Here is a 19,294-nt window from a genome sequence, read left to right on the forward strand (position 1 = left end):
ATGAGTGGAGTGCCCTCTGATCCTCACAATCCCCAGAAAGCAAACTGAGCAGTCTGGCATGAATTATTCAATCACTTTCACACGACTTGAATAACAGATGGTCAGTGGGCTTTTCAACCGGCAAAACACCATCAAACATGAACCTATGAGTTAATTAACTGGACATGTGTGTAGTTCATGCAGAAAAGGGTTTTATGTAATGGAAATAGGCTATAAACCTGCTTTGGATCCTTCCTTAGTAGAAAGAGAGGACCTTCTCTGTCTTCCTGAAGGGAACAGTTGGGAATCATCGCCATCTTGTGGAGGTCTGTTGACTTTATGTGTATTGAAACATGGACAAAAAAGATAGAAGAGTAACGTAGGCTACCTGCATATACACATAGTAAAGTAAGTATGTGCTTATTAATGAGCAAATCCTTATTTACTCATCCACGTTGTTTCAACCCTGTATGACATTCTTTCTTCTGTGAAACACAAATGTATGAAGATATTCACAGGTGTTTTCCATAAAACATTTGTAAACAGTTGCTCAGACGAATTGACGAGGTATTGCAATAGTTTTGTGTGAGAAAGAAACTGAAGTTGTTGTTTACTGCTAATCTTTCGTTTCCGTGAGGTGTTAATTCGAACACTCACTGTTGTTATCATTCTGATTCAGTGAGTCGATGTTTTGAACGAATCATTCAGTTCAAAATTATAATCTGGATCACCCGGTGAATAAAGACTCGAAAGAATGATTCATTAATGGATTCAGTTCTATGGAAGCATATGGGTAGCAATATTCAATTTGGGATGTAATATGCAAAATGACAATGCAATATGTAAAATGACAATGCATTTCTGTATTTACATTTACCAATACATTTGTGCAACGTTTGGTGCAAAATGAAAATGAAATTACATAATTTTCATTTGCCATTTCATACACCAGTTTTAATATGTAAAATGAATACTAATTTTAACGCTTTATAAGTTGCAAAATGAAAATGAAAATGTATTACAGAAATGATTAGATATGTCTAACATGTTCAAGCAAAAACTGTTGCAAAATGATCATTTAAATGCTATTTTTCTTAAATGCATTAACACTCACAGTCAAGACACTTACGATTGCATTTTCATTCAATGTCCCGCAATGAATGTATCAAAATTCAATGTGCACATTGAAAATGCATTCCGAGCCGATCATGTCTCCGCCCCCTCGCGCAATGTCAATCATTGCGTGAACAAGGCGGGGCTTGCAGAAGGTCTGAGACTCAAATCTCAAGAAGAGGATTCAAGTGAGAGAACATGGACAAGACAGTTGGCCCGTGTACGTTTTGATCATTTCAGTTTATGGCTTTAATATTTCATTCGCACTTGTGGGCGAAGCTGAAACGCTGCTTTCATCTGATTGGTCGAATCGCTCCAGCTTCAGCTCGGTCTTTTCAATCTTTCAGGCAGAATAAGAGTCAGTGCGAGTGAAGCACTGTAATGTCTGAAACCACCGCTTACTGTTAATTAGCATAATATTTGAATCAGATGTAGCTGGGCACATAATTCGTGCTGAAAAAGTAGAAGGGATGCAAAAGTCACATGCAGAAACCATAAACATGACAAAACCATTTTAATATTTCAGCACTTTAATACATAGTTCAGCTTGAGACATTGCTCTGCTCAAATGGTTACAAGAAAATGAATGAAAAGGAACATAAGGGTAAAAAAACAATCTAAACTTCAAAGGTTCAGTCGCTCATCATACAGGCTAGTGAACGCTGACAGGGTTGACAAAAGCATTGACCACTAATACTCAACCACAATAAGAGCTATGAAATATCCTAAACTTGATCAACAAACAGTTAATACCAAGATGGAAGAAAACAATTAGACAATAGTAACAAATACAGTCCAGAGATGCAGTACTGGTGCATGAGTGCACCGCACACTCATGAAACGGCTGGAATTTGATCACTTTTCTCCATCAATGTCATTCACTTCTGTTGAATGCATTTTTTTTAAATTAACATACAGCCTTCATGCAGTCAATCTTAGCGCTTTCATAACTTTCCTGGATAAATATAGAAGCAGTTCTCACACAAACTTTTATCACAAAGTTTCAGACTGTACCAGGGATAAAATATACATGGTAGACAAATGGTTTAACATTGAAGGCTCCTGCATGATACCATGTTATTCAGGTAAATATTAATGCATGCTCTGGCTTGTACTGAAAGCTCTACACAACGTGTAGTTTTAAATGTTAACAATTAAACCTTCAACCAAAGCGGAGTGATTTTAAAAGGCGCTATTACATAGTACACAACAAAAACATGACATATACGGTCTTATTTTCCTGTTTAAGTAATGAAGAAAAAAATGCTTTGAGGTTATGTTGGCACATTTAGAGCAGGACATTGTAGTCATATAAAGATTAATGAATGAAAAGAACATGGAGAAAAGAGGAGGAAATTAAACATAATAAAAATAAACTTTTGGGGGTAACACAATGATTTCTAACATACAAGTGGGTCCTGTAAAAAATGCAGTTAAAACTATGCCAAACCCAAACCTTGGGTTTCCTAGAGATTTCTTAAAGTCGGCAAAACTTATACATCTCTAAGCCGTTTTTTTTTTTTTGTCTGCCCACTAGCGTTATCCTAAACTCCATTATACGTAGCTCAGATTGATCCTCTTCCGTCCAGATCTGAAGCTGGTGTCAGGGCCAGACGGTGGCGGTGTGATGGATGCCTCGGGTGCTCACACACCAGAACAGCAGCGGTTCTCAAACAGTTGTTCAACCACAGAGCTGTCTGCTAATGTGGACACGTCACCTAGATCCTGCTCATTACATGCTATCTTCCGCAAGACACGCCGCATGATCTTACCTAATAAAACAGAAGAACACTTAAGCATCATCTTGAGTTTTAAATTTCTTTTTGTAAATACTAACAATAAACAGTCCTTTACTAATACCTGATCTGGTTTTTGGAAGGCTGGGTGCATTCTGAATGTAGTCAGGTGTAGCTATGGCACCAATCTTCTCTCTCACTGTGTGAAAAAACAAAAACACATATACATACATATAATACATTGAACTTTGGAACACAAAATCCACATTAGCTTGCATTGCCTGTGTCCCGCATTCAAATCCGTATGAATGGAAGTCAGTGGGACGAAACATGAGAGTGACTGAATGATGACAGAATCGTAATTCTTGAATGAACGATTTACACATACCCTGCTTTTTAAGCTCCGCCTCCAGTTTTTGGTTGTAGCTGATTCCATCATTGAGGGTGACAAAACAGTAGAGACTCTCGCCTTTAACAGGGTGCGGCCTCCCCACAACCGCTGCCTCAGCCACAGCTTCATGCTCCACCAGAGCCGACTCCACCTCTGAAGTGCTCAGCAAGTGCCCTGGAAGAAACAGATCCAGCACCAATACATCAAAGCTTTTGCTCTATTACAGGCCATTTTGTTGGTAATTAGACCACTTCAGTGCTTTGTAGATCTCTAGAGTCATATCAGTAGAGATAGAAAACGAGCAAGAGGCAAATAATTACAACGTGGGGCCTGGGCTTCATAATTAGCATTTTTCTCAAACTCATTAATCTGCATAGTTTTAGCATCTGTAGGTCCAGTCCACACATCTTCTCTCTCCATACTGGGATTAAAAGAACAATCTTCTACTCACCAGACACATTCAGCATGTCGTCTATCCTTCCAGTGATCCAGTAGTACCCGTCCTTATCCCTGCGACAACCTGGACAGACACATAACACCCTTAACTAAAGCACAAACCTCCTCTCACTTCACACAGTTATACGATGCCCACTTATAGTAAAACTAAATATGAATCACATCACAAATTACCATCTCCAGTCACGTAGTATCCAGGGAATTTCTTGAAGTAGGTGGTTTCGAACCTTTCGTGGTTCCCATACACAGTTCTCATTACACCTGGCCAAGGCTGTTTAAACACCTGAGGAAGAGAAGCACTCGTATATAAGCTTGAATGGATATAATGTAGCTGATTAATTAGGGTTAATACATTTAAAACACTCTACCAGATAGCCCTCACTTGGGCCTTCAAGTTCCTCTCCTGACTCGTTCAGAATAGCAGGTACAACCCCAAAAAAGGGAAATGTCTACAAAATGAAAAAACATCAACCACCATACAGTAATTAATAAAAGCAATTCTACTGTACCATACTACACTTAATTAAACAAATATGTTTTGGTTTTGTAGAAACCAACAGAATTATTTTACATATTCTGTGGTAACGAACATTGCATCAGCCTTATATCTTTTAGCAACATGACAAATATAAACACTATTGTTCAAAAGTTTTGGATACGTAAAATAGTTTTTTATAAAAAAAAAGTATACTTTTATTTAGCAAGAATGCACTCAAATACTAAAAAGTGGCATTGAAGACATTTATAATGTTGCAAAATTTATATTTCACATAAATGCTATTTTTTTTTAGATTCGACATAAATATCAAGCAGCACATCTGCTTTTAATACTTATAATAAGAAAGGTTTTTTGAGCACCAAAAAAACTTCTCTTAGTTAAACGAGTCTCCTGGTGAGCATAAGATACTTCTTTCAAATACAAAAACATCTTACCAACCCCAAACTTTTTTTATTGATTTATTAATTCACTCATATCACAGGTTCACTCACAGCAGAGCCGGGCTTCATGGGAGTAGCGGCCGGCAGAGGGGTCAACACATGCCCACCCTGAGGAAGACACAAACAAAAGACCATACTGTAGACAGATTGAAAGCAACATGGGTGTTAGTTACAAGGGTGGTTAGAGTCCAGTTCATACCGTCTCAGTCTGCCAGAAGGTGTCCACCACCGGACATCTCTTCTCTCCCACCACGCTGTAGTACCACAGCCAGGCTTCAGGGTTTATGGGCTCCCCTACGGTCCCCAAAATCTTCAGGGAGGTCCGCTTATACCTGATGACAACAAACACAAACCATTTTGAGTACCATTAAAAACTAGGACACACCTGAATGTACAAGAAAATGATCTAGGCACTTACGCTTAAACAACTTCAATTAGTCTTAAAGACAAAAAAGTTGTGTTGCATGGCAAAGAAAACAAGTCTGACTAAAATAGTCACTACATAATTCCAGTACTTGCACTTTTAATTGCATAGTTTTGAAGACTTCACTTTTGTTGACTTCACTCATTATTGTAAAATGTGGAAAACAGTAATAATGAAGAATGAGTAGAAGTATCTATTGGTGCTGTATCAAGGTTGTGTGCTGTTGGTTGAGGTCAGAAAGTTGGCACATACTGGCACCAGTTGTATGCAAAAGCACACTGCACTTAATGTTCAGTGAACGGTCTTATAAACACAGCTCTGATTTCAGACTTTTCAAGCGAGACAGAAATACAGAGCACTTACATAACACAAAGAGATCGAGTGCTATCATCAAGTGTTCTCCGGCAATGGGAAGGGCAATAAAACTATACACATTCATAATACAAAATATTTATTCCTAAACATTATACTGTAAATACTACACAGAGTGTCAGTAAAAAAATATTTCATATTATTTAAACCAAGACAAGTTTTAAAGAGCTTTATTAGATTGTCAGCCATCTAGTCAGTCTTTTCACACTTTGTCCAATAAATTCTCACACTTTTCTAGTTATTCTTGACTATTATATAAGGATTTCACAAAAAAAAAGAGAAAAGAAAATTAATTGTATATTCTAAAAAAATTTCATGGCGTGGTGTGGTGATATATATATTTAGTGACAAGTACACATTTCCATTGCCAACACTTAGTGCCAGATACCTTAAAGGGATAGCTCACCCAAAAATGAAAATTCTATCATCATTTACTCACCCTCAAGTTGTTCCAAACCTGCATGAGTTTCTTTGTTCTGTTGAACACAAAGGAAGATATTTGGAAGAATGACAGAATCAAACAGATCTCGGTGCCCATTGACTTCCATAGTAGGAAAAAATATATACTATGGTAGTCAATGGGGACCGAGATCTGTTTGGTTACAAACAATCTTCCAAATATCTTCCTTTGTGTTCAGCAGAACAAAGAAACTCATACAGGTTTGGAACAACTTGAGGGTGAGTAAACGATGATAGAATTTTCATTTTTGGGTGAACTATCCCTTTAAAGACATTGCTATTGCTACATTGCTATGCCATTGCTACACTTTTAATGCTATGACTACTCCACAGACTTCTTGTTGCAAATTTTGCTCACACACACACACAAACCTGGAGATGGACACACACACACACACACACACACACACACACACAAACTTACTGACACACTCAAACACAGGCTCACACACTCAAAAAGACTCACACACACAGACAGACTCAGACACAAACTGGACCTGGAGGTGGACACACACAGACTCTGACACACACAGACTCTGACACACACACACACACACACACACACACACACACACAGACTCTGACACACACACACACACACACACACACACAGACTCTGACACACACAGACTCTGACACACACACACACACACACACACACACACACACACACACAAACCTGGAGATTGAGGTGGACAAAAACCAACACAAACTAACCTGAACCTGTAGATAATAATAATAATATAATGTCTAGTCTGGTGGTTGTGATATATATAAACCTACCAACGTCCGTTGCCATGATTTTTGGAATGACTGATCACGACGAGAGGAAAAAAAATGACGTTTTAGTCGCATAACATCGGTTAATGGAAACACCGTCATTTCGCAATAGTTGTTTATCGATATTTAGAAAAAAAAAAAAAGTTTTGCGCGAATCTGTAATGGAAACGCGACAGCGCTTAACATAGACTAACTTCTCAGAGTTATGTTGAGCAACAGTGTTCATTACTAACCATTCAACTCCGGATTGATTCTGGAATCTTCGCTGGGGGAATAAGCATTAAGCACCGGTGATCCGTCCTCTAACTAACGCATGCTCATGTTTTGATTCAGATCATGTTCGAAGAGGAGGGGCTAGTCGTGCGTGCCTCCATTGTCAGTTTGTGAGAGGGAGCAGCGCGCAGCTCTACAATAAAATACAATTGTACCCATAATAAATGGTTTAAAAATCTGAATCAATCCGTGGCGGTCAGCGTTGATATCGTGACGGGCCGCCACAAATTAATGAATGTATGGGAAACCCTGTATAAATATATATATATATACACAGTATATACAGTACAGACCAAAAGTTTGGACGCACCTGCTCATTCAAAGAGTTTTCTTTATTTTCATGACTATGAAAATTGTAGAGTCACACTGAAGGCATCAAGGGCTATTTGACCAAGAAGGAGAGTGATGGGGTGCTGCGCCAGATGACCTGGCCTCCACAGTCACCGGACCTGAACCCAATCGAGATGGTTTAGGGGTGAGCTGGACCGCAGACAGAAGGCAAAAGGGCCAACAAGTGCTAAGCATCTCTCGGGGAACTCCTTCAAGACTGTTGGAAGACCATTTCAGGTGACTACCTCTTGAAGCTCATCAAGAGAATGCCAAGAGTTTGCAAAGCAGTAATCTAAGCAAAAGGTGGCTACTTTGAAGAACCTAGAATATGACATATTTTCAGTTGTTTCACACTTTTTTGTTATGTATATAATTCCATATATAATTCCACATGTGTTAATTCATAGTTTTGATGCCTTCAGTGTGAATCTACAATTTTCATAGTCATGAAAATAAAGAAAACTCTTTGAATGAGAAGGTGTGTCCAAATTTTTGGTCGGTACTATATATATATATATATATATATATATATATATTTTTTTTTATAGAAATATATTTTAACAACATAAGCCTGTAGAATGACTCCATCTAATTAATTTAATGCATCCTTGCTCAATACAAGTATTAAATTCTTGAATAAATAAAATGTACCAAGCATAACATTTTGAACAGTAATGCACATTTCCTATTATATTTTAAGATTTTTTTTACATTTCCATGACTTCTAAGTTCGTAAATCACAACGGTCTGATTTTAGCAGATTCTCCATGACTGTGGAAAGCTTCTCTATAGTGTACTAAATCTGGGACAGACACAATAGACAACAAACGTACTTCTGAACGGGCTCGTTGCCGTACTTCATCAGGAGCCGGATGGCGGTGGGGGCTGTGTAGAACTTAGAGACATGATATTTATCTACAATCTCCCACATTCGGCTCACATCCGGGTATGTGGGAAGGCCCTCAAACTAGAAACAGAAGACAACAATAAATGCTTATGTAGATGAGTCATTATATTATTAACATTGTGTAATGCAAAATTGGACACAAAAAGTGTTTATCAGGTGTTCCCCTCACCAACACACTGGTCGCGCCATTTGCCAATGGCCCATATGTGATGTATGAGTGACCGGTGATCCAACCAATGTCCGCAGTGCACCAGTACACATCATCAGAGTGATAATCAAACACCAGCTTAAAGGTGGACGCAGTGTAGAGCATGTAGCCACTCACTGTATGCAATACTCCCTAGTGGAGTGGTACAAAAAGAGGTATAAATATATATTTGAGATTTATATGGAGAGCAAATATAACACAGTTGAAGGAGGACTGGGTTGTTTGGAGGATCTACCTTAGGTTTCCCAGTAGAGCCGCTGGTGTAGAGGATGAAGAGGGGGTCTTCTGAGTCACACCAGACAGGCTCACACTCCTCTGATTCTCCACCAATCAGAGAGTGCCAACACAAATCAACCTCAGGATTCCACGGCACCTGCACCAATCACAGCACAGACAGCGCTCATCGTTACCTCGTCCCATATAACTTCTGTTCACTCTTGCTGGTGTCACACTTCAGAGAACAGTACAACGTTTAGGGAACATCATGTTATCAAATCAGTCTGAGAAGGTCGCAAACTGTAATGACGCTGGGCTGAACAGAACTAATGCTGCTTTCAAGTAAAGAGAAGTCCCTACTTCATTCCAGTTTGTAGTTATAACATCATGTCTGTTCAAGTGAATTTGGTTGTTTTGTAGAAGTAGTGCAACAAAATGAAGGTGTGTAACTTTTGCTTTATCTATGTACTTGATCACTATTCTTGTAGCCAGTCATCTCATAAACTGGATAAACTTGTAATATTTTCTGGAAAGTGTTTTTTTAATCATGTTAAAATAACATCTATATATAACTAATTCCGGTTACTTCCTGGTTTACAAGCACAATTTATACAGAGCAAACTCTAGCAAGAGTAATTACACTGGTGACGCACAACCAGATCAGTGTTATTTTAGTATTATGTAGAAAATTTTCATTTTAGTTTAAGCTTTAGTAACATTGTTATGCTTTTTTAAATTTTATTTCTATTTAACTATTTTTATTCTACATTCTATTTAGGTATTTTCAGTTTTCATGTTCATTTCAGATTTAGTAATTCAAGTACTATAACTTGTAATTATTGCCAGGACAACATTTCTCATTTTGATTTATGTTTTTCCATATACTATTTATCATAGCTTTATTTCAAACTATTTTTAATAGATTTATATTTCAATTCCACAGCTAAATAAACTATTTTTAGTCAATAATTTGCATGTTTTTCAATTGCTTTAAAACATGCTTTTAAACCCTCCAGTCCACATGCTCTATAATAGACTTCCACAAGTATTATTGATTACAATGGGTTTTCAATTCAATTCTACGGTGAAGAGTTACTGAAGTGGAAAACAACTCCTCTTATAAAAAATGCTTATAACACGTTATTTAGAGGTTCGTAGTGGTATTTACTCCAGTCAGACTTATTTGATTCATTCAGTTCAATCTAACCAAAGTGAATGGAGCGCAGAAGCCCGTCTGCTTAAGTCAAACGTGTTCTCAAAACTGAAAGAGAAAGCATCTGAAAACATCAGGTTGAGTTAACAAAACACAAAAACACTGACGAACAAACAAAGAGAGACATGAACATAACAGACAACTCTACAAATCTAGTTTTTCATGCAGTTCAGAGACTGAGGGAAAACTACATGAGCACTTGAGTTCATTTAAGTGACACAAGCATTTGCATAGAGCTCATAGGAGAGAGTTAGTGTTGGACTACACAGAGAGAATACAACTGTTAACACAAGAGAGAGCTATCAGAGTCTAGTCACTAGAACCATAAAAGAGCTTTCTAGACACCTGTGAGGAAACGGTGCACTAGCGGACCAATAAAGTTTATGTGAGGAGATTATGTAGAACATGGACTCAAGGACACAGCAGTCATTTACCAGAGCTGTGACTATCAGTACTTTTACTAGGCACAGTAAAAGGTTTTCAGTGCCAGCTCATGGATCAGAATTGGCGATCAGATCAAATGGAAATCATCATTCACAAACGTTAGAATTCTGAACAGCAGCTGATATCTCAATTTTTTTTATGTAATAGAGAATTAGTTAACATTTTATATACATTGAGATGCATTAAGACATTAATGCTCTGAAGACATCAAGTTTTGAATCATCAAGGATATGCCTTTAAATCATGGTCTCATAGCATACTGTTGAACACCAAGCCTGATGCATGTGTAAATTGCATTTGCAAAAGCAAACACACATAGACAGACACACACACACACACTGCGTTCTGAGAATAGTGATAAAGGTCTTAAGCCATCCAAAGAGTGAGAGAGCCGCCCATGAGCACACAAACCCGTGTTAATAACACATGAGGAGTTTAAACAATACAAGTTATGCACAAAGGAGACATGAAATACCTGTGGGGGGGGACGGACCTTCCTTACTCTTTCTTTCTGTTTCTCCTGCTAAAGGGGGTTAATGGAGAGATTACTTACACCGAAAAGAGGAAAGGGACACACAGACGTGGACCCACATTGAAGGAAGAGATGAAATGCCAAAGATATTTTATATAGAAGTCCGACTGACATTATTAGAATTAGGGTTTTGAAATAGGTCATCTTGCATTGATGAATGTACACACATCACATTCAACTGTTGCAAAGGTCTTCGGCACAACAGCTCAGAAATCATGCCACGCCTTTATGGATTTACAACAGTGACAAAACCTTTGATAAATAACCATGAGATATCTGTAACACTCAGGACAATGCAAGACTCAGAACTCACAGGAGATGGGCAGGACAAGAGTTAACGGTTGAGAAACCTTAACACAGGGATAATGCAATACTTTTTCATCTGAATCTGAATTCCCATTTACGTAGACAGCTCTCCGTTGATTCAGGTGTTTTAATACATTAAGGCTTGATTTTTTTTCATGCACAAAGTGTGGCTTCTTTTTAACCTACATTGTAAACTAAACTCATAGGGCTTAAGTTTAAAAATGCATCATTAGCAAATTAAAGAAAGTTTGAACAAACCAGATCTCAGGATAGTGTCAAACCATGGCCTCATGTGCTCATGAGGAGAAACCTGAAAATGTACATTACGCAGCACAACTGTTTTCAACACTGATAATAATTAGAAATATTTCTTGAGTAGCAAATCAGATTGTTAGAATGATTTCTGAAGGATCATGTTACACTGAAGACTGGAAAAATAATGCTGAAAATTCAGCTTTATAAATATGTTAACCAGTGTTGTGGGTAACGCGTTAGAGTACTCTAATTACTTTTTTCCTGAAATGTGTAACTTAACGCGTTAGTTTCGTGCGTAAGTAATCAGTAACAGAGAGGACAGCGTTTGGTTTATGGACTGTGTTAAAGCGAATTTAGGCTTGTGACTGTGAGTGAAACTTTAATAATAATTAGTTCGGCTATTAAGCGATTTGTCATTTGCCTGTGTGGCAGTGAAGGATTTAATTCGGTTTGTTATCATTTTTGTCTGTTAATTTCTGTTAGATCGTTGGCTGGCTGGTTGTTCATCATTTCTAAATGAATTTAAATCTGCAAGCCTGTTTAAGGTTTTGTTTACAAGTAAGCATACTTGTACTTTGATAACTGCATTATTTAAAGTTAAAGAAAAATCAGGAGTTATCTTGTGGTGCTCATAATATACAGTAGCCTAGGCTACCCGGGCTGGGTAGGTGCGAATTTTGATTAATAATATGTTCTGTGATAATAAATAAATAAAACGCCATGTGGAATAGCCTATTGCTGACTGTCTTTCCTGTTATTGTTATCCTGCAGTGTTAATTTAGTCGGATGACTGACGTTATTCATTGTCGGGAGTCACGTCTTCTAGGTGCATTTAAAGGGGCCGGGGGCTGTGTCTGTCAAGTGTGAGCCGCTGCAAACGGCTTTTAATTTTTGGTAACGCATGAGTACTCTAACGCGTTACTTTTATGAATAGGTAACGATGTATCATAACTGATTACTTTTAATTGATGGTAACGTTGTAACCTAACTAACTACTTTCCAAAGTAACTATACCCAACACTGATGTTAACAAAGAAAATAGTTATTTTAAATTATAATAATATTTCACAATATTACCATTATGTTTACTGTATTTTGATCAAAGAAAACACCTGCAGCAATGTGGAGATGTCCAAATGAACAAGAAACTAATTAAGATGAAAAAAGCTGAAAGTGTGAAGCCTGTTAGCTGGTTAAGAAGAGGTTAAGTTCACCTGCAGATCGGGGCAGGCGCGTTTCGCTGGGGGCGACAGTGATCCAGATGAAGCTTCATCTTCCTTTGTGAGGTGTTTTAGCATTATACACTTCTCCACTGTGAAAGACCTGACAGTGTAAAAGACATGAAAAAATTAAGTGAAACAACATCCAGTCCAGTCTTTCTCCCTCAAAATATTTTCTTTAAGAATCATTCAGGGACCAAAAATGGAACTGATTCAGAAATGAATTCGGGAACCAAATTCAAAACAAGCATAATTTTTTCAATCTCCTATCATCATCTTTTATCGCTAGTTTTTAATGTTTGACAAACTAAACCTAATAACTGTGAGTTCATGCACATATGATAAGAACTGCACAACTAATTAATAATCATACTTGTCCCTGCACTTCTGTAACGCCTCGTCAGCTATAAGCTTCAGACTGATCAGCTTATCACCGCGGTAAAAACCATCTGGGGAAGGAAAGGGAGAGAAACAAACAAAAACAATTTCTATTAACTTTTCATTTACCTAAAATCTGCTATTCACAGATAATCCCAAAAAGACAAAGACAGTAAACTTTTATTAGGTGATAACAGATGTTGGTCTTATCTTGGCTGAAATGTGTATTTGATGGTTATAGTCCACTCACAATCCTCTAATGATCTCATGAACTCTGCATCAAGCTCAATGCAGTGGAAAAGACTTCAGCTCTACCTACAAGATTAGGTTCAGTGGAACGGCTCTTTTACAATGACAATCAATGTATATATCCTGACATTTGTCAGCAAGAAAGCAATATAAAAACATTGTGAAGAGCATGTTTCTTAGAAAGTCCTGACCATAAGTTAGTTTTTCTTTAGTTTTAGTTTCTTTAAAGACAATTTACTGATAGTTTAGGGGGTCAAACTTATCCCCGAAACTCATTCTCTTTTCTAAACTTGCCAAACTCTCAGCATTTGGTTTCCTGTCACTACTCAAAGATCGCAGCCGCAGGCTCAACAGCTTTTGATGGTAATACAATTAACACCAAGTCTAATCCCCAGTCTTGTGCACAATGTGAAAAGCTGCGCTCTTCGGCTGTAGATGGAAATGCGGTTGATTAACTTTGGGATTAGCTGCTCTAAGATTACACACTTTGAGTAAATCACATCTGATTTTTTTCTTACCTGCCGTTATGAGAATACAGCATTGTGAGTCCATGATCCTTTCACACAACGACTCAGCAGAGAAACCCGCAAACTTGGGTTGTGAACACAAAAATGTGAGTAAATATACTGTTGCAACAAATTATTGTATTTTTCTTATGAATTACATTGACACAGCGCCACATGGTTGGGGGCACTGATAGAGATCACACCCTGCAAAATAGTATGGGTAATTTGTCTTTACATGTGTTAAAAAAATAGTGGTTGGTCAACACAGCTGAGATCCCAGATTAGACAAAGGACTGACCACAATAGAGTGGACCGCTCCAATCCGAGCGCAGGCCAACATGGCCACCACCAGCTCCACCACCATGGGCATGTAAATAGATACACGGTCACCCTTCTTCACGCCTGCACAGTCCAAGAAAAGGACATTGTCTAAATACACAATATCAGATCTTTAACCTGCTGCTGGTTACTATTACACCATCAGTTTTACCTTGTGACTTGAGGACATTGGCGAACTTGCAGACTTGCTGAAGCAGTTCTCTGTAGGTCACGGTCTTCTCATCTCCAGGTTCATTACCTTCCCTGTCCAAAACAACACCCAGAAATATGACTATCATAAGCGACATTAATTATTCACATTTACACAAAAATTTTAAGCAGCACAATTGTTTTCCACATTGGTAGATATTAGAATGATTTCTGGAGCATCGTGTGACACTGAAGACTGGAGTAATGATGCTGAAAATACAGCTTTGCATCATAGGAAAAAAATTACGTTTTAAATTATATAAATATAGAGAACAGTTATTTTAAATTTTAATAATATATTCATTTTTACTGCATTTTTCACCAAATAAATGCAACCTTGATGAGCATAACAGACTTCTTTAAGAAAAAAACAACAACTTTCCAACATACTGTATAGTCTAACAAAGTTCATTCATCCACCAGTCATGTATATTGTCACTTGTGTTCAACTGCAATGTATGAACATGAGACACGGAGCAGTTTGACAAAACATGTTTTTGCATTTCCTAGTTTCACCTGTATGTTCAATTTTCACTCTCAATGTTTCTGATATTGCTGTAAACATCTGAAAACACTTATTTTGTTGTGAGAAGTGCCATTGAATGTCCCCCGCAGGTTAATAAGTAGCTTTTTATTTTGACTTTGTATGTCAGCTGACGTTCTTAAATTAGAACCGTGCTCTGAGACAGAAAGGAAAAGTCTGGCAAAACACAACAACTGCAGAAGTGAAATGATTTATACTTATGTCGTAACAAGAAACGGCTGAAAACTTCACAACTGCTAAACTGGCATTGCAAAAGCAACTGCCTGGACAACATTTGTTGCACGTAAAGAGTTTACAAGCTATTTTTGTAGATCTGAATGCCAATGAACAATGACTGCCAAAAAAAAGTCCTCATTAACTGCTTGGACAACATCCAGCACAGATAAAGTGATCCACTGCGATGCACATGAAGAAATAAACTCTATGAAGACGCAGCACTGCAGATGCACCTCATTCTGGGTGGAGCGCTACTGGAGGGACCTGGTTCAAGCGTCCATGATTTACTAAAACAGCTCGAGAGTCTAAATTTATCTCAGTTGTTTTGCTCTTTCTTACCCGTCTGTCAACATTTGCCATGTTAATGTATTAATAGACCAGGCCCAGTAATATTATATTGACTCAGGTAACCTGGAAGGGATTTATACCTTGTAAATTTATGGCCACAAATCCGGGTCTCAACCTGAATGTAACTGTGTTGCTTGTGCTTAAAGAACTGGACTGGTTACTGAAAGTTTGTAGGTTGAACCATGAGCAATCATCATAAACCAATGTTGATTCAGAGTCATTACGTGTACTGTATGTTGTTTTGTATAATAACATTGGCTAAAATGACAGTTAAAAGTGGACACGTTAAAATTCAGCACACTAACACCGTTCTCAAAATACAAGAAAAGACTTAATGTCACATGCACAACTTTTGGAGCAAACCGAAACATTTAAACCACATAATTCCCAAAAACTTACCAGTAAAAAGCCACTTTGTCACCCAGTTTCCTCTCATGGACGTTGCGGTCCAAAACATTATGGCAGATGTTGGTTGTGGCACCTTCCATGCACTTCACGAAAATGTCACCCTTGGTTACATCGAAATTGTAGTCCAGGAACTTCCCGGTGTATTTTGTCTTCCAGAAGAAATCTTTGGCGACATCTCCCCAGAACTCTGGACACAACAGAACAAACACACCAGAACATTTATGCACAGCTGATGCAGAACTTGTGTATCAACAGAGCAAAACCATAGACACATTTAAATAAATAATTAATAAATAAAAATGGTCATCTTTTCAAGGAAGCGCATTTGGACCAAGTAAGGACTTATTTATTAAAAATATTTAAAAAATAAAAACAACAATAATAAATGCATGAATAACATATTATTATTATTATTATTATCCAAAACATTATATTTCAATTGTACTAGTATAAACAGTTTTTTTATATTTTAAAAGTATTAAAAAAACAACAATTGTTAATATGTTTACTATTAAAAATAACAACAAAAACACTATTACAATGTTTTATTTCTATTACTATAAACAGGGGGTGATGTTTTTAAACATATTATAAGGGCATGTGGTGTTTTTTTAAAGGAAGTGCATGTGGACAAAGTGTGAATTTGTATTTTTTAAAATGCATTTTAATAAAACAACAACAACAACAAGCATATTAAGATGTTATTATTAAAATCAGAAATTATATTTTATTTCAATTGTACTAGTATAAACAGAGAATAATGGTTTATTTAAGCATATCTAAAAGGGAATGTGATATATTTTTATTTATTTAGAAAGTGCATGTGGGCCAAGTAACGATTTTTCTTAAGTATTTAGAATTAAAACAACAACAACAACAACATTGAATGATATTGCAAATAGCAATAACACCTTCAATATACACGAACAACTAAATCGAGTTACGCTGGTTAGATCCTACAATAACAGATTTAATGCAATGTTTACATTTAAATAGGTGGGTTACAGATGTCCAAAACTGCTGTCTAACAGGGGCACGATGCTTTGAGTTACAAAACAAAACAAAACCGTTTTTAACCTGTTAATGAGCAGCCCAATGAAACTCACCCTCAGGAGACTCGACAGATCTGATGTAGAGCTCCTTGTATTTCTCAAAGCTGGGGATGTGCGCTTGTTTCTTCAAGTCTCCTGAAGCGTGTAACACATCCTCGCCTGGAGCCTTGTCAGGAATCATTTTGATATTTAATTCAATAGACGCAACTAATACAAATACACTTAGAAAACACAAACGATCACTGGCCTAACGTGTGTGAGTCACTTCCGTGTGGGAGAGTGAGTTTCACTCCCAAACAGCCGCTGTGTGCATTTGAGTCTGAAATATAATCAAATAAGAGAAAAGATGAATCCAGATTGGCGCTGCTGTTGTGTTTGAATGAAGCGGCGACGATTCCGATTTAGTTCTTAAAGGAAGGGGAAAGCTGTCCGAGACGCGTTTTAATATTGGACTTGCAAATATTATTATTATAAACAGGCTAAAATGTTACTCCGACGATTGCAGACGAAATAACAATGTAAGTTTGGACTTAGAGTAGGCCTAAGTCGTACAGACAGAATATATATAGATTTATATATATATATATATGTATATATATATAAATGAAGATGCACTTGAGAGCTGTCAAACAGACAGCAGTTGTCCTCCAGTTTGAGGTTATCTTGTGCAAGGTCGATTAAAGCTGGAAAAATTCCCGGCATTAGAGAGGAAATGCAGCTTTTAACTTAATCAAATATGCAATCAAATTAGACGTGCATGCAGTTTGAGATAAGTCATTCTTCCACGCGTGGATTGCAAATCCTCAGTGTGTCTGCAGGAGGACAGCCATTGAAGCGGAGAAACAATGAACGCAACTAGAACAGTAATTAGCGTGAGCCAACGTTCTTCTGTGGGCGGGGCTTAATCTACCGGATGTTGTTTCTTATTGGCCCTCTCCTATTTTAACTATTCACGGTAGGCTTACTTGATATTTTTTAACAAAATTATATAATAACATAATCAAAAAAAGGGAAAAATATACAATGGGGCATTGTAAGTCACATATTATTTTTAAACTCGCATTTATTATTATTATTATTACGTACGGAATTTATCAACACCACAAAGTTCGGGGAATTTATTAGTGAAGTTTAAATCAATTTAAATCAAAAGTACACATATATGAATATTATTTTGAACGATACATTAAGTGGTTTTTGCAAAAGTTTTCTCTCCCAAAAATTTTCAGTAAGGGATAACCATATAGTCTATGGGGATAACATTTGGTATTGTAACATCTCTTTTAAACGATACGAATAACTCTATTATTATTATTATTGGTAATCAAATTCCAGTTTCCGACTAAACTTTCAAGCATGCCAGATGAGATTAACTTTAAACGATTAATATTCAAAAGCAGTGGCGAAGGGAGTAACTTTACTGTCATACACTGGAGTTGAATGCAGCACTATGAAGGTTTCGGATGTCCGGGCCTCCAGTCGCCCTCTAGAGGAAGAAACGTTTGCGGCGCACAGGAGCTCCTCCAGTGGGAGGCTGTTTGAGCTCAACAGCACCTCTACTGGACGGAGGCCCGTCGTTACAAGCTGTTATCAGTGTATACCATAGACTGTGGTATATACATATAGCATTTTTTTTTTTTTTACTAAAAGTAGATGGGTATAGATAGGTATATCAGAAAAAAAGAGAAACACACAAACTAACCATTCTATTAGTTATAAAATGGTATTTTCCTATAAAAAACAGACAGTGTGCACCAAAACGTGTGTTAAGTGTTTGTTCTTAGTGCATTACTTCCATTGTTTTGAAGGCTACTTTGGTAAGAAGTTACAGATTACAAGTTACAGTATTTAAAATGTAACATGTAACTTTTTAATTATTAGAGTAATGTAACCGATTAAATTTCATTACTTTTCTAAATTTCTGACGTTCTAAATGTCTTCACCTGTTAGTTATTTTGAAACTTTTAAAGCAGACAGGGTTAACCTTACAGTAGGACTCAACCCTGATTACTGTCAGACTTTCAAAAACCTTCATCACATGAATTAAGATTATAAAAATTTAATTTTAAAAGTACAGCTACCAAAAAAAATTAGACTTTAATAGCTTTTTATTTTGAGACTGTTCTGAGGTTAAATACAGTTTTAAAACCATAAAAAATGGTTTATTAACTATGATACTGTTTTTTAAACCAAATATTTTCATAACTATGACAGGAAACACTGGCATCTAACAATGCCTTTTGTAAAAAAAAAAAAAAAAAACAGTTAAACATAAATACATAAGCCCAAATATGAAATAAAAGTTATTGAATAAACATGTGTCCTAAACTCCTGAAACATTGGTGTCTCATATTTTAGAACAGCCAATGCAATTTGGGAAAGAAATCAATTAGATCTGTATGTGTGAAAATATTCAAATGTAAATCCCTTTGTAATAGATAACATCTCACAACTGTAATTTAATTTCACATTATCTCTTAGTACCTGATCACACTTACATTTATTTTATAAT

General features: G+C 36.9%; 1 protein-coding gene across 2 annotated transcripts; it reads right to left on the reverse strand.

Moving 5' to 3' along the window:
* Positions 1 to 1,604: 1,604 nt before the first annotated feature.
* On the reverse strand, positions 1,605 to 17,333 carry LOC132129773 (acetyl-coenzyme A synthetase, cytoplasmic-like). Of its 2 annotated transcripts, XM_059541527.1 has the most exons (19): positions 16,837 to 17,333; positions 15,722 to 15,917; positions 14,177 to 14,268; positions 13,985 to 14,088; positions 13,699 to 13,771; positions 12,927 to 13,002; positions 12,548 to 12,656; positions 10,716 to 10,763; positions 8,603 to 8,740; positions 8,329 to 8,499; positions 8,086 to 8,219; positions 4,814 to 4,946; positions 4,666 to 4,722; positions 4,044 to 4,124; positions 3,850 to 3,958; positions 3,671 to 3,739; positions 3,217 to 3,393; positions 2,953 to 3,027; positions 1,605 to 2,864 (listed from the first exon to the last, which is right to left on the reverse strand). In XM_059541527.1, exons 1-19 carry the CDS (start codon positions 16,961 to 16,963, stop codon positions 2,737 to 2,739), a joined length of 2,097 nt encoding a protein of 698 aa, XP_059397510.1. In that variant the 5' UTR covers positions 16,964 to 17,333; the 3' UTR covers positions 1,605 to 2,736. The 2 variants fall into 2 exon arrangements, with proteins under 2 accessions (XP_059397510.1, XP_059397511.1); XM_059541528.1 differs by lacking the exon at positions 10,716 to 10,763.
* Between the last annotated feature and the right edge of the window lie 1,961 nt (positions 17,334 to 19,294).

Source organism: Carassius carassius, chromosome 46, assembly GCF_963082965.1.
Source record: "Carassius carassius chromosome 46, fCarCar2.1, whole genome shotgun sequence".
Lineage (NCBI taxonomy): Eukaryota > Metazoa > Chordata > Actinopteri > Cypriniformes > Cyprinidae > Carassius > Carassius carassius.

Excerpts from the sequence above, each read along its gene's own strand:
- LOC132129773 (XM_059541527.1), bottom strand. The coding sequence starts at position 16,963 with ATGATTCCTGACAAGGCTCCAGGCGAGGATGTGTTACACGCTTCAGGA. Across the intron at positions 15,918-16,836 it reads ATCTGTCGAGTCTCCTGAGG|AGTTCTGGGGAGATGTCGCC; the intron begins GTGAGTTTCATT and ends TGTTGTGTCCAG. Across the intron at positions 13,003-13,698 it reads CTGTATTCTCATAACGGCAG|ATGGTTTTTACCGCGGTGAT; the intron begins GTAAGAAAAAAA and ends TTCCTTCCCCAG.